Here is a 15,351-nt window from a genome sequence, read left to right as displayed (position 1 = left end):
GAAGATTACGTCAAAATAACTTGACAGGTTTTGATGATATTTCCACCATAGATAGATCCTAGGCCATAGGCGACTCCATTAACTTTTTGAGATGATCCAGTACCTGATCCGGATTCAATAGCCAGATTTGCATTTTTCGCAGTTTTCAAGATTACGTCATAATAATTAATATTTTGGACTCTCACCAAATTTGAGCAATGGATAGATATTATGCATCAGAAGAGACTATGAAATATTTGAGGGTTATATGGATCAAGATTACGATTTTGGATCAACATTGAACTTTAACCATCAACTGTACAATCAACACATGAAAAGACTTTAGTTAGATGTTGGCAGTATCCATTGGCGGAAGTCTGAAATCTCATATTATTATTATTATTATTATTATTATTATTATTATTATTATTATTATTATTATTATTATTATTATTATTATTATTATTATCTAATTTATAAGCTTAGTTGGATAAGTAGGAGGTTATAAGCCCAAGGGCTCCAATAAGGAAAATAGCCCAGTGAGGAAAAGAAATAAGAAAATAAATAGAATTATGCTCATTGCCAATGAATACTTTTTCAATAATGCGATTTATTTTTTTAAGTTATGTATCTTATAGCCATGTCGACGGACTCCATTTAATTAGATTTAAAAGTAACACATTACGCTTATTTATTGCGAATCTTTGATTCAGTGTCACTAAGAAAGTGTCTAGTCCACCCATACTAATTGCCCGAGGCAGCCTAATAACAGGTCAAATTGTCTTCTGAGTTCTACTACGGTCAGCTCCAGTTCCGGTGTCGACACTCGTGAAACCCATTGCGCAGAGAAACTGCTGTTCATAGCCAATTTGGTGAGCACTCTGCCATCACTAATGTCCGCGATCGCCACTCTCTGTTGGAATGCCAGAAGTTTGACATCCAAAAAGCGATAAATGACATCCATTTACTCGCAATTGTTACTGGGTGGGATATTCTCAGCCGTGTCTTCATTGTGGTTGAATTCTTGAATTCAGAAAGACACTTCTTAAGAGAGTTCTTCTCTGAAGTGAGCTGACCTTATTTTCAACAGAAATCGTCGGAGGTCATGCCAATCTTTTCAGCAAAATCAATGACAGCTCTATTTTATTCTTATTCAATTTTCAGATAGATATTGCAGAATAACACCTTCCGAGAGCCTTTTTTTATAATAATATCAAGTCAAACGAATGAGTTATCTTGTTCATACACACAGACACACGCATATATATATATATATATATATATATATATATATATATATATATATATATATATATATATATATATCATAGAAAAAATATAATTTACTCCTAAAATCTGGGTTCTCTCTACCTCGGGATTAGAGACCCAAGGGATAATCAACTCAAAGATAATAGCTTCTGGTCGGCCGGGGAATCGGACCCGTTCCCAAGAAACTTACTTTGATGGCTGCTTTTCCGGTCCCATACAGCAGGGGAACCCCACTCACTACAGGACCTCCACTGTCGTTTTACCTTGTTCGTTCACAGTATTTAACATTCCATATCACATATTGTTCATTTACTGTTAAATCGTCACTGACTTATCAATTCTGCCATAAAGAGAAATGAAAGTTACTGACAATCTAAAATACTTAAACCCGTCGAATTCCTGTTTTTTGTACTTAGAATTGAAATCAACATAAAAATACTTTTGTAGCTTATTGTTAATTTGTACTTGGGTATGATTAAAGAAAATTTTTGCACAATTGGACGTATCTTTAATACCATAGAAGCCATACAGTACACTCCTACTAATATCTTGATACTCTCTGCCTCGGGATCAAAGATAATAGCTTCTTGTCGGCCGGTGAATCAAATCTGGGCGCAGGAAACTGAGGTTCCATTGACTTCACAACTCAGCCATAAAGAGAGATAAAAGTTACTGACAAATCTACCATACTTATACCGATCGAATTCAGGGTTTTTGTACTTAGAATTGAAATCAACCCATCTCCACTATTGTATCTTATTAAGTTTTTACTTGGCTATAATTAATTATCATTTTTGTAAATTTAGACGTTTTTTTTTTTTTTTTTCATATTCATAGACGCCATTAATTATACCTCCAACTAATATCTGGATTCTCTCTACCTCAGGATTCTAAGTACAAAAAAAAATCTGAATTCGGCAGGTATATAAGTAGGGAAAATTGCCATCAATTTTCATCCCTCTTTGTGGCCGAGTTGCCTAGCCAGTGGAACCTGGGGTTCGTGATCAGGTTTCGTTTCCCCAGCTGACCTGGGTTGATTCCCTTTGGGTCTCTGATCCCAAGGTAGAAAGAATACAGATATAAGGATGAGTTTGATATATGTCCTCTATACATATGATAAACCATGTCTAAATGTGAATATATATATATATATATATATATATATATATATATATATATATATATATATATATATATATATATATATATATATATATATATATATATATGCAGGATTTTTTGTACCTCATGCTATATATACTATATGGTGACAAAATCAATTGGGGTGAATGTTTGATAAAAGTGTTAATTATAAAAAAAAAAAAACTTATTCTTTAAGAGTAAATAGATGCATTTCAGGCATACTAAAGAACTACGGTAGAAATATACATCTTACGTAAATCTTCAAGTTAAATATGGCCTATTTCCGATAACCCTGTTAGCATTAGAATAAAAATTCAGCAATATCTTACCACTCTTTACAAGGAACATTATTTCTACACTACCCTATGCTATTGACAATCAGGAATTTTGATAGCCCCATAAACTGGCCGTTATTCCAGCATCCGTAAACTTGTATTTATGAGTAAAGACTGGGCCAAGATACCTTAAATTTATGCTCTATATAAAAGCGGAAAATTATTAGTTACTTGTATTTCGTGGCTTAATATAAGTCCAAAAAGAGTATAATAATCCTGAGTCTAAATATATACATATATATATATATATATATATATATATATATATATATATATATATACATATATATATATATATATGTATATATATATATATATATATATATATATATATATATATATATATATATATATTTATATTTATATTTATATATAATTTGTATATATATATATATATATATATATATATATATATATATATATATATATATATATCACAAACACATTTATATATATATATATATATATATATATATATATATATATATATATATATATATATATATATATATATAAATCGATATAATTATATACATATATGTATATATATATATATATATATATATATATATATATATATATATATATATATACATATATATATATATATATATATATATATATATATATATATATATATATATATATATATATATATATATATATATATATATATGTACAAGCATCGTAAATATTCTTATAATAAGCCACTGATGAATCAGTAACGACAATAGAATGTTATTGTTATCAGAGTTTATGATATACGAGAAAGCTAATACATCTTACGAGGCATTACACGAATTCGTTCCCAGGAGCATCCTCTCCTGTTTCACTTATTCACCATTTTTCTTCTAAGCTTAGAAGGGAAATCTAATAACTGGGTTTAAGCAGCAAGATGACTGACGGGGCAGAATAATAACATTGCAAAGATGAAATGCCTGAGGATATAACATCGTGTGTTCTCATTCCGTTAGCCGTGTAAAGATTAATGCTTTATTTTATATAGGTATATTTTGTTAAGGGTAAATTTTAGAGTGAAAACATGAATTAATTTGAATACTAAAAATGCAAAATGCTTTTTTCTTTTTTAAATGATAAACATGTTATTGATTATTAATAAATTTTACGCAATGACTTGAATTATATATATTAACGTAGTTTATTTTTTTTCCTCTGATATACTGCATACAAACTTAACTTCAATTCGTAATGCCAATAAACATATTTTTCGCGAAGGCCAATAATTGTTAAAAGCTGTCTGTGATCATATACGAGGTTCTCAATAAAATGCCAATCAACGTTTTTATACAATCACTAGCCTTATTTTTATACCTAACACTATTCTTGACCCTTAGATGCGATATATCTATCATGAGGGGATGGTATATAGTATTTTGTACGTTTCCATATATTTTCTTTACGAATGTTCAACGTAGAAATACGGTTATATTGAGCACCATAACCCCTCGAAGAGGGGTAAAAAAAAAAACACCTACGCAAATTTTGATAAGACGCTAATCACGCCGACCATCTTGGAAACTGATTTTCCTTCCAGGAGAAAAAAAAAAGGTTTAAGTGTCGGCATAATAGGTTTTAATGGTGCTGATAGCAATACTTAATGGAGGCTCCTCCCGAATAAAAAGTCTGAGCAAGGAATTTTTTCTTTCCTCTCTAGGCTACTGTAAAGGTGAATCCTTCCCTTTCCGTGAACAAGCCACTCTGGGATTCTTAAAACTTGCGGGTATTTTAGTATAATTAAACGTAATCTCTAATAAATTAGTATAATATTTCCCTTTTGACTTCCATATCTTTATGAAAAAATGGAAAATCAATATAATAAACAAAATAAGGGCAACCTTTTTGATTTTCAACACGCATTAGATATTGAAGAGAGACAAAAGAGAATAGAGAAGTCGCAAAACATCGAATTGGGGGATAGCTTGAATGGCAAGTGTAGGTAACTGGGTTGGAGTAGGTTGAAGGTGGGGGTCGGGGCGAAGTCATTGGTTAAAGTTGTCAGATGGATACAGTTTTACACATATGTTTTATTTATAGTATTTCAAGTATATTACGTCATTAATCAGCAATGGAAATTCAAATAATTATACGCCTATTTACGTAAAGTACTTATGAATGTGTGTCTAAACATAGAAATGATTGAACTTCACTTTGCAAGGATAAATATCTAAAAAAAAAACAGGATATATAACCCCCTTTATCAAAGAATTTCTGTCATGAGAGTTAGAAACACTTGATAATTCTAAGTTGAAAAATAACGGGAGGTTGGGTAATCATCTATGTCAAAGTGTATATATATATACATATATATATATATATATATATATATATATATATATATATATATATATATATATATATATATATATATATATATACATATATATATACATATATATATATATATATATATATATATATATATATATATATATATATATATATATATATATATATATATATATATATATATATATATATGTATGTATACTTATATATATATATATATATATATATATATATATATATATATATATATATATATATATATATATATATATATATATATATATATATACATATATATATACTTTATTTACGCCTGATTTGAGAAAACAAGAACCAAAGGGAAGAAAAACAAAGCATGATTTCACTCTAGAACAACGACCTTTGATGTTGGATCATATGAATATTTGGTAACAAGAATGTGAAAGCTGAAACGGCTAAATAAGCAACCCATACCAACTCAAGAACCGCTCCTGATAGATTGCTAAGGGTTGAAGTTATAAAAACTACTGTTGAAAAAAAATAATCTTTTTCTTCAGTAAATTTCACACTGCCTAACGAAAGTGTAATTTATGTGACAGACGGCCAGAGAGCCACAGAAACTGGAATCAGAAAACTAATAGATGATAAGAAAAAATGAGTAAACGACAATAAGTGATGATTTTACATTACTAATGGATAAAAACCTGGCTACTAATGTCCCATATCCAGGAAGCACTTATGGTTTTCAACGCTTCCAAGTTGTCTTGATCCCGTAATCAATACTGAATATTATATAATATCTCTCGCACTAAGCAACAACTATGACATTGACTTTTTTAACCTCCACACAAAGGCATGAAATACGATCACTATTTCCAGCAGCGAGATAAATTACGATAATTAATGAATGATGACACTGTAATTTCCACCAAGATAGATTTGTTATCCTATTCTGCTTATCTAAACCATCAACAACACCATTGTTTTTTTTTTTTTTTTCCAACGAGGTGATTTTTTTCATTTTGCCAAATTATTTAAACAAGGACCTGACGTATACATCATAATTCCAACAATAATTGAAAAGTATGAAGCTTCCATGTTCCAATCCTCAAAGTGAGGGTTCTCAGATAAAAATAACTACACTAATTTAACTCCGGAAACACCTGAATAGCTTCATGTTTTTATTGGGCTCTAATATTCCACATGAGAGATTTCTGGACAAAAGCCCGTTTACCTTTGATGAGGTGTCTCCCAGTGATGGGCTCTGAGTGCATTGTAAACGAGAATTTTTCTGTTATGTGAACATCAATAGCAGTAACAATAATGAGCACCATGCCCATAAATATCACCTACATGAAGCAGGTGTTTAGTTTCAGCAGATGCAGGCAGGTGTGGTTTTAATGATAGGAAAAATAAGAAAAAAATAAAGTTAATCAATATCTGAAAATAGCTTTTTCCTGGGGAGTCAAAGTTGAGCGGATAGTTCGAGAGATGTAGAAAGAGTGCAATGGTCCTACGAGGTCTTGCATTGGCCTTTTAGTAGTGTCTAAACTTGAACTGAATATATAATTATACTTTTTACTTTCTGAACTTCACGTTTGTGTTATTAAATGCAAAAAGAATTAGCAAGGATTCCAGCTAATGGTAGACTTAGAGGGTAGAGGGAATAGGATTTCACATGTTTAAAGGTAGATATACACCTTTCCAAAAGAAAATAATAAAATAATATTGTAGAAATATTTATCTCTAATATTTTGAAAATGAAAATGAAATGCAGTTATAATAATGGTAGTGTCTTGCAGCGTCCGTTAAAAGTTTAAAAAGAGAAATTTAAATCATGTTAAAATGACCCCCCCCCCCACAAAAAAAAAGAAAATAAATCACAATATAGCTCTGTTGATTACTTATTGTTGGAAAATTCCGTATGTGTAGAAAAACAAATTAATTGAAAGGCATATAGCTCCTTCTGTTCTCTGACTGCCCTGGAGCTTTTCCCTCTCCAGGTAGATAGGTTCTCAGGGGGAATGTTGTGTCTAAAATAAGACGACTTTTTAAGCTAAGAAACTGAATTTTTATTTTTTGCTCCACTAGCTGAATTTTTCATCCCTTGCCAATCCTCATTTTGAATGCACGTGTCATAATCCAACCTCCTTTCCTTTTGCAGATTTTGTGTTTTAATTCTGTTTAGAAAATGGACACTAATACCAGTTTATTTCTATTCTGAGCATCTATAATCACATATTTCATTTTATCATCCATGTACATTCAGAACCTCAGAACTGGATATATTACGTCTTTTACTGTACTTTCACATTAACAATTTGGAACATGAGCTACTAAGTTCAGACATAATTTAGTGCTTATTCTTTACACGGTGAAATGTACCGAATATGTTATTGTGACTAAGTCTCCTGCACCTGTTTTGCTAATAGGGTGGTAGACTATTGGAAACGTTCCCGCCTAATGATCTGCTGGAGTGAGGCTAGAGAATCACTTGAGCTCGATAGTTTTTTGAAGTGTCTGCAACCTCACCATCCTTGTGAGTTAATGTGAGGGGTTTTGGGGACCCCATAAGTCTGCCTACTGAGTCATCAGCAACCATTGCTTGCCCTTCCCTGGCAGTAGTTTTAGTCTTCTGGAAGCGTTTTAAACGTTATAGATGCTGTCTGAACAAACATCTGGCAGTAATTTTAGTCTTCAGATAGCGTTTTGAACGTTATAGATGCTGTCTGAACAAAGATCTGGCAGTAATTTTAGTCTTCTGAAAGCGTTTTAAACGTTATAGATGCTGTCTGAACAAAGATCTGACAGTAATTCTAGTCTTCTGAAAGCGTTTTAAATGTTATAGATGCTTCCTGAGCAAAGATCCGGCAGTAATTTTAGTCTTCTGGAAGCGTTTTAAACGTGTTCTTAGCTTGGACGAAAATAGGGCTTGATCACTGATCATTGTCACTGTCCCTTGCGTCTGCCATTCAAGAGCGACCTATAAAGAAAAGGGCACTCTTCTATGTATTTTCTATCAAGTGAAAACGATGTACATTTGACATAAAACATGTGATTCTTCGAAAAGGGATATGTTTTAGTAGGAACAGTTGTTAGGGGGAATTTTTCCTCTTATTTACTCAATGTGAAAATATTTTGAACAAGATATGAGTAAGAGCTTTTCAAATGCCATCTATATGAGGTTCAAAGCCTGACTTCCGTAAATTACCAATTCAGTCGATACTGCAAAAGCATTTACGATTGGAATAATTACATTTGGCTGATCTCTCATTTATTTTCAGGGATAATTGATAGAACTGTTACCCTTCACAACTGAGGTATTTCAAATGAGGAGGCACATGCCCAATCCCTGCATAAAAGGAGTCAAATACATTATCATGCGTAAATACTAATTTTCCATGGACTTTAAATGAAGGCCTTATAGAGATCAAAATTATGTCTGAACATATGTGCAATTCAATTTTCTCAAGAACAAACTACTTAATTCTAAGATAAATAATCTGATTTATATCTTTATAATCTTTCTATCCAATTATTAAGGATGATAAATTGAATGTAAATCTAAGAAAACAATTTTATATATTTATTTGTACTTAATCAAATGTTGAAAAAATCACGGTTTTAATGAGTTTTTTCCTTTCAATATTGCATCCCAAAACGAAATATTTTGCAAGACCGCGTAGTTAGCCATTTATGACAAAATAAGCAAAACTCCTTAATGCACATAATAGTGATACATAATTATTAGTGTGTTTTGAAACTCGTTTCATAATGACAACCATTCAAAATGTCCATTATGCTAAAAGAGTTGATTAAAAAAGTAATTAGACTCAAGTTGTTACGTTGCAAAAATAAAATAAATGAAGGTACCCGAGGTTGAAAATTAGACGAAGAAAAATTTCCCTTTCGTTGTTTTGCCTGTGGGCCTATTAATCTTTCATGGAACTAAATTTTATTTCTATTGACACGAAAAAGTTATCTTTGACGCGTACTTTCAAATATTAAGCCAAAAATTTATTTTGATATCAAATTCACTATCCTTTTCCAATGAGCCACGGATCCCCTCCCCCCCCCCCCCCCTTCCCCGCCACCAAAAAAAAAAGAAATACAACTTTGTTAACGTAAATTTCTCATGTTGAATTAGTTGACTTAAACTAATTAGGAGAGCCATGACAGATGCTTAGGTAATATTCATAGATTATAAATATAAAGTTTTGATATACGCACATATATGCACATACGCTTACACATATTCAGCCATATGTACAGACAGAATCTGAAAATGTTCTTGTAATGCTAGATGAGCTTTTCAATAAGAAAAAAAAATCCTTAAACTTTGTGCTACAGGGAATAGCTTCGGATAGTCTGCCATTAGGACATCTATTGAACACTAATCAGTCCAATTTCAAAGTTACTAATCTCCTCATTTATCTTTTTTTTTTTTTTTTTGAAATAGTTTACGTCACAAAATAAAAACATGTTTGATTGTACTGGTACCTTCAGTGGAGGTCACCCCTGTATGAGTCGTCGGCGTCAATGACCTTCGATGTCAGGATGCCAGAAAACTTAAAATCAATCAATCAATCTGTATGAGTCGAGCTCGACTCCAGAGGCTGGATAATTTCCCCTTTTGCATAATGAGTAACTATGGAGAGAAACATACTTAAAATCCTTACTTAATTACTCACAAATTCAACCATATCTTATGCACTGATCCTTTCTTAAAAGTATATTTCAAACATTGTGATGCTTTGATGAATTGATATTTGTGTACATACATTTCTGATGCATTGGTAACGAATCACAGGTTATATTGAATGAATTGTCGTTATTATTACCGCTATAGTTATGACCATCCCGTTGTCTGTCAAATTTTTCTTTTATTAATTAAGGAAATCTTAATTTACCCAAAATAGAAGTTTCTAGTGTTCCACTACTTACGAATATCTGAGACCAATCCTTTAGAAAAAACACTTATTGCTGCAGTAAAATGTTGCCAACGCACCGCTAACTAAATTGGGCCATACCCTTTTCTAGATTGGGATATTGGAAAATACATTTCCTATAATAGGAAGTAATTTCCTTAGGGACAGCATATAGAGAATACAAATCTTGACTCATTAAAACATGAAACTTATCGATTGTACACTAGTAGCACAGCTTTTTTTTTTTTTTTTTTTTTTTTCCAAAGTACCCAAATAATGTAGTTAGGAGGAGGCAATGGGTAAGACACTGCACTTGTTGCTGCTGGGTGGAATAGCGATGGTGGCTGGTTCAACACACAAACATACGCTCCAGGGGTCTAGGTGACGCCAGGCAGGGCAGCCGGTCCACCCCAAAAGTCAAAACAAAGTCCTTCAAAAGAAGGCAACCGTGTTACCCCTTACGAATGGGAAAAAGGCACGCTAATAGATGATGATGATGATGATTTCAGGTGAATATGAAATATATACACCCACAAGAGGCACACACGGAACAGTGTAACTGAAGACGTTTAAAACAATCGGTCATGAGGAGAGTTTGAACTCTCGATCCACAGACTGCGAATCAGTGACATTTCCTTTTGGGTACCAAAACCCCGAATTATGTAATTACTTAAAGCACAAAGAAATTCTTATATTTTCAAGTAGCATCAATATATTAACTGATAAATGGGCAAAAGATGGGTCACCTTCAAAGGGCTATTTTGAATCGTTATATTTTAAAAGAAGTTAAGTCAGTTTATGGTATTAAGATAAACCAAACAGTTAGTCTGAATGAAAATGAGATAAGCCTCGTTTGTAGATAACGGAATAAAACTAAAAGATAATACTTTACATCTGTTAACTATAATCCCATTTTATATCAAAGCCTGTTTTCATCCTGAAAAAGTCTCAACTCAAAGCGTTCCAGTTAATTAATGTTGACGCATATTCAACTTTTTATAATCTTTCTCCCTCCCAGTAGGAAATCACTTCCGCCTCTTCAACTAATACACTTCAGATGTAAAAGCTTCAAAGTGTCTTAAGTATAATTGGAAATAAATATGAGGACTTTAAAAAGAGATTGCTTGTAATATTAAAGGTTCTTCGAACTGAAATCTACATTTATTTTACATGGTCGTTTATTTGCGATGGATTAATGAATGCTGTTAACTTATTACACGAACACTTATAAGTGTGTGTGTGTGTGTGTGTGTTGATTCTCTTTGTTTAATGGTCTTGTGATTTGCCTAAATATGAGCTGAAACGCTTAAGTATGTTCTGTTTTATACTATAATGCCATAATTATCCTAATCATTAAAAATGGTACCTGGTGTATGGTCAAATGTAGTTGAGAGCAACTACGTTGAAATGATCGCAAGGCTATCAACTCTGTTCCAAATAAATGGAACCAAGGTACACACACACACACACACACACACACATATATATATATATATATATATATATATATATATATATATATATATATATATATATATATATATATATACATGCATATATATATATATATATATATATATATATATATATATATATATATATATATATAATCTCCACGGGAATATGATTTCAACCTTTTGCTATTTGGTTATATGTTATAGACAAATACATGAAGGCACAATCACATGCGCACACATATGTATACATACACATATTCATACATATATATATATATATATATATATATATATATATATATATATATATATATATATATATATATATATATATATATATAACTCCGCTGGAGTATAATTTGAACCTTTTTCTATTTAGTTATATGTTTATAAACAAACACATGAAGGCACAATCACATGCTCACACATATGCATACATACACATATTCATACACACACACACACACACACACACACACATATATATATATATATATATATATATATATATATATATATATATATATATATATATATATATACCAATGTATAATGAATTGAATGGAAGTGACAGTGGTCGTAAAATTATTAACGTGTTTTTGAACGACCGAATAGTATGTTTGCACGCGATTGTTTAAAACTATTTAAGAGGATTGTTGGTAGTTCCTGACAAAATTCCAGCTAAACGTGGGTTTAAATGGTGGCTAGAGAATTTTAAAAAATCACAGTAAAACTAGTCAGCGTGGTGTAGAGGCTAAAACTAAGGATATAGTCATTCAAAAGAAGGTTAACGTGCTATAGAGGTGTTTTTTCTGTGTTGCGGAAATTTACTTTAATTGAAAGGAAATTCGACAGAATGTTTGAACTGAGCCAGCTCTTTGAGGCCTCCACGGCCCATAGGAGTATTTATATATTAGTCTTGGTAGTGGCTCCTCTTTTGTTGGTCTACTTCGTTGTTTTTATGTTTCTTCTGTACAGACTGTGTTGCAATGATTGTAAAAAGGTAATTATGAATTTAGTTTTCACAACTTTTATATTTGACTATTGATATTCTTGGCTGCATGCTTTAGATACCGCGATTTTTACGGTACTTTAGAGTTTCTTTATTGCTCTTTACTGTACTTTTCAATGTGCATTGAAAGAATATTATAAATATGTAATTAATGTTAGAAGATATTTTAATTGGATACTTTACTTCATACATGTATTTTGATACTTACTTTTATCTTTACCATGTGAAACCATTATTTTGATTTTTTTTTCATGATTGTCACATAATTTTAATTTGGACTTCAGTATAGTATTGTTCGGATAAAATGCTTAATTTTTGTGGCTTGGTAGTTCTTTTGGGGGTGTTTTAAATGCTAAAGCAGATAATTTTACGATACATATCTTTCAATAATAATATAAAACTGGAAAACCTTCATATATGTTGCGCGACTAAAGAGCAGTAGAGTTTTTAAAAATTGCACCAAGGAGGATTCATACAGATTATTCTCCAAAGTAAATTTAAGGTTCCATCTATTGTTCTAATGGATAATTTTATTTGATTTTATAGTATATTATAATTGCTTTGATATAACACTATTTTTAGTAAACCTGCTTTTACTAAATCTGCTTTTACATCTGGAGACCATTCTTTCAGTCTTGATTTAAAGTTAGGCGACTCCCATATTTTTTTTTTTCTATTACAGTTCATTGTTCTCTTAAAATTACTAGTTCTTCACTGTGGCTGAAGTTTTCTATCTACACAAGATTTTAAATCTTGCGTAATGTTTGTGAGGTAACTAATAAGATTGGTTTAACGTTTTATATTTTTGACGGCTGTTTATCCGGTCCTATACAACCGGGGAACCCTACTCTCCACAGTCATTTCATCTTTGTTCGTTCAGAGTATTCAATTTCCTCATGAAAGCCTTAATATCTTCAACCATTTGGAAGTCTCGTGGAAGCTTATTGTATAGTCTCGGCGCCGCATATCTAAATGCCATTGAGCCTACTGTAGACAAGTCTAGGTTCCAATAGTTTGAAACCATCTGTAACTATTTGGGCAGTATACAGATTTGTCTTTTCCCACTTTACTTATTGTAATACTTTTAGAACTTGGGCACCTATGCTTACAGAGTTTGCATTACATGAGAAGTTAATTGGTTTCCATATATGAATATATATCTATGCTTCCGGATTCTCTATAAAGCTAACTAAAACTAAGCACCAACTCTCCTCTAAAATAGCTGTTCTAGGTAATTCTTTTAAAACTACTTAACATACTGTTATGAAACTTTATTCGAAACTATATTTTCTCAATTACTTTTATCTTTTCAGAAAAAGACAAAGTCTAGGAGAGTGCAAACCGACCAATACGAAGGAGATTACATTACAGATACGTGTGAAACTTTTTTGGGACAGTCTGAGAATGATATCAACAATGGTCATAAGCAACAGACCAGCCTACTAAGAAGCCCCGCGCAAAGTGCTCTATGCGATGTCATTAGAAGAGAAAACTTGAAAACACTGAAGTCCTCTCTTCGCAAAACTCAGTCTGATAACGTCAATCTAAGCCAAACGGACGAAGTTAATAACACTGTCCAACAACCAAAAATTAGAAGCTCCTCAGAGCCCGCTGTCGCTTCAGTGCATAATTTTACGTTAAAAGAAACTAATACGCCCAATTCTCCTATACCGACAACGGAATGTTATGGGGCTGGCGAGTCCCCTGTAAATTCCCCTTGTGAACTTCCCGAAACTGGAAACTGTAAATCTGAAACCTCCACTACGAATGTTGACAAACCTTGCAAAGAGCACACAGAGGAGGAAAGTTCAACTTCAAGGCCCTTTGTTGAAATTGATTTAGGTAATATATAAGGGCTATATTTTGTCAGGAATATACGAATATATATCTTAATGCTTAGGTTTCCAGAAATCTATAAATTTAATGTTTTTTCTGCTTTGTTTTACAAAGTTTACTCTCTGGAATCAGTGTTGGTATCATAGAAGTTGCTAGATGGTAACACTCCCAATGTTTTAAGTTCTTGTTTGGATGATCGCGTGAACTTAGCTTTCATTTATAGTGGATTTATTTGTACTGTGTAGTAATCTGTTTAGCTGTTTGCGTTCGAAATATATTTCATTTCATAACTTCGAATTCCATATAGCTATTTTTGTTAAGAGTTTGTATTTGTATAATGTAGAATTCTGTTAATCATTTGTGATATTTGTGGTTTTAATCTTTAGACGCGAATTGCTGTTCAGCTATTTATATTTTATTTCTATTTTGTTTTCAATGCAGAAACTCTTAGGCAAAACAAATTTCCGATATTATGAGTTTCTTCATATGTTGACCCTTGGTCTTTTTATTACAAATTTTTTCCGAATACCTTATGATTGTAAAATTTATAGAAAAAAAAAAGTAGAAACTAGGCATTTGTATGTTTTTCCTTTTTGCACTAGTTCAGGGCTGTAAACAAAGGTTTCTGTTTCTATATTTATTTTTGTATAAATTTCCTTGAAAGTTTGTGAAGCTTTGCTATAGTAGACCTGTAATCTACCGTATAGTATGTAACTTTAAAAGTCAATGTAATCATAGAACGAAACCTTCTTTAAGTACAAAAATTAATACAAACTCTTGCAGGCCACCAATAGTGATATTTATTTCCTTAGTTTATTTTGGGTCATATCTTTTTTTACAAGTTAGATAAGGGCCAATACATTTTTTTTGGATGCTGTTGTGTATCAGCAAGATTTTCTAAAGAATTCTGAACTGAATTTTAGTAGATTATTTTTTTTTTTTTTTTTTTAAATCTGGACTGTTCAGAATTACTTGGGGAACTTCCTCTGAACGTTAAATATTTTTTTCTGAAGGATGAATTGGAGTAAACAAAAGGTCAGTATTCTTCTATGAAAAAGAGCAATACAACCACCGTAACAAATGCAGCTATTTCTAGTCCAGTCTGG

General features: G+C 31.6%; 1 protein-coding gene across 1 annotated transcript; it reads left to right on the top strand.

Moving 5' to 3' along the window:
* The first annotated feature begins 12,121 nt into the window (after positions 1-12,121).
* LOC137645031 (uncharacterized) lies at positions 12,122-15,036 on the top strand. The gene is made up of 2 exons (XM_068377894.1): positions 12,122-12,400; positions 13,723-15,036. The coding sequence occupies exons 1-2, from the start codon at positions 12,254-12,256 to the stop codon at positions 14,260-14,262; spliced, it is 687 nt and encodes a 228-aa protein (XP_068233995.1). The 5' UTR covers positions 12,122-12,253; the 3' UTR covers positions 14,263-15,036.
* The last annotated feature ends 315 nt before the right edge of the window (positions 15,037-15,351 follow it).

Source organism: Palaemon carinicauda, chromosome 8 (assembly GCF_036898095.1).
Source record: "Palaemon carinicauda isolate YSFRI2023 chromosome 8, ASM3689809v2, whole genome shotgun sequence".
Classification (NCBI taxonomy): Eukaryota; Metazoa; Arthropoda; class Malacostraca; order Decapoda; family Palaemonidae; genus Palaemon; species Palaemon carinicauda.
Note: the sequence above shows the minus strand (reverse complement) of the source record. Positions and strands in the feature narration are given on the sequence as shown.

Excerpts from the sequence above, each read along its gene's own strand:
- LOC137645031 (XM_068377894.1), top strand. The coding sequence starts at position 12,254 with ATGTTTGAACTGAGCCAGCTCTTTGAGGCCTCCACGGCCCATAGGAGT. Across the intron at positions 12,401-13,722 it reads GTTGCAATGATTGTAAAAAG|AAAAAGACAAAGTCTAGGAG; the intron begins GTAATTATGAAT and ends TTATCTTTTCAG.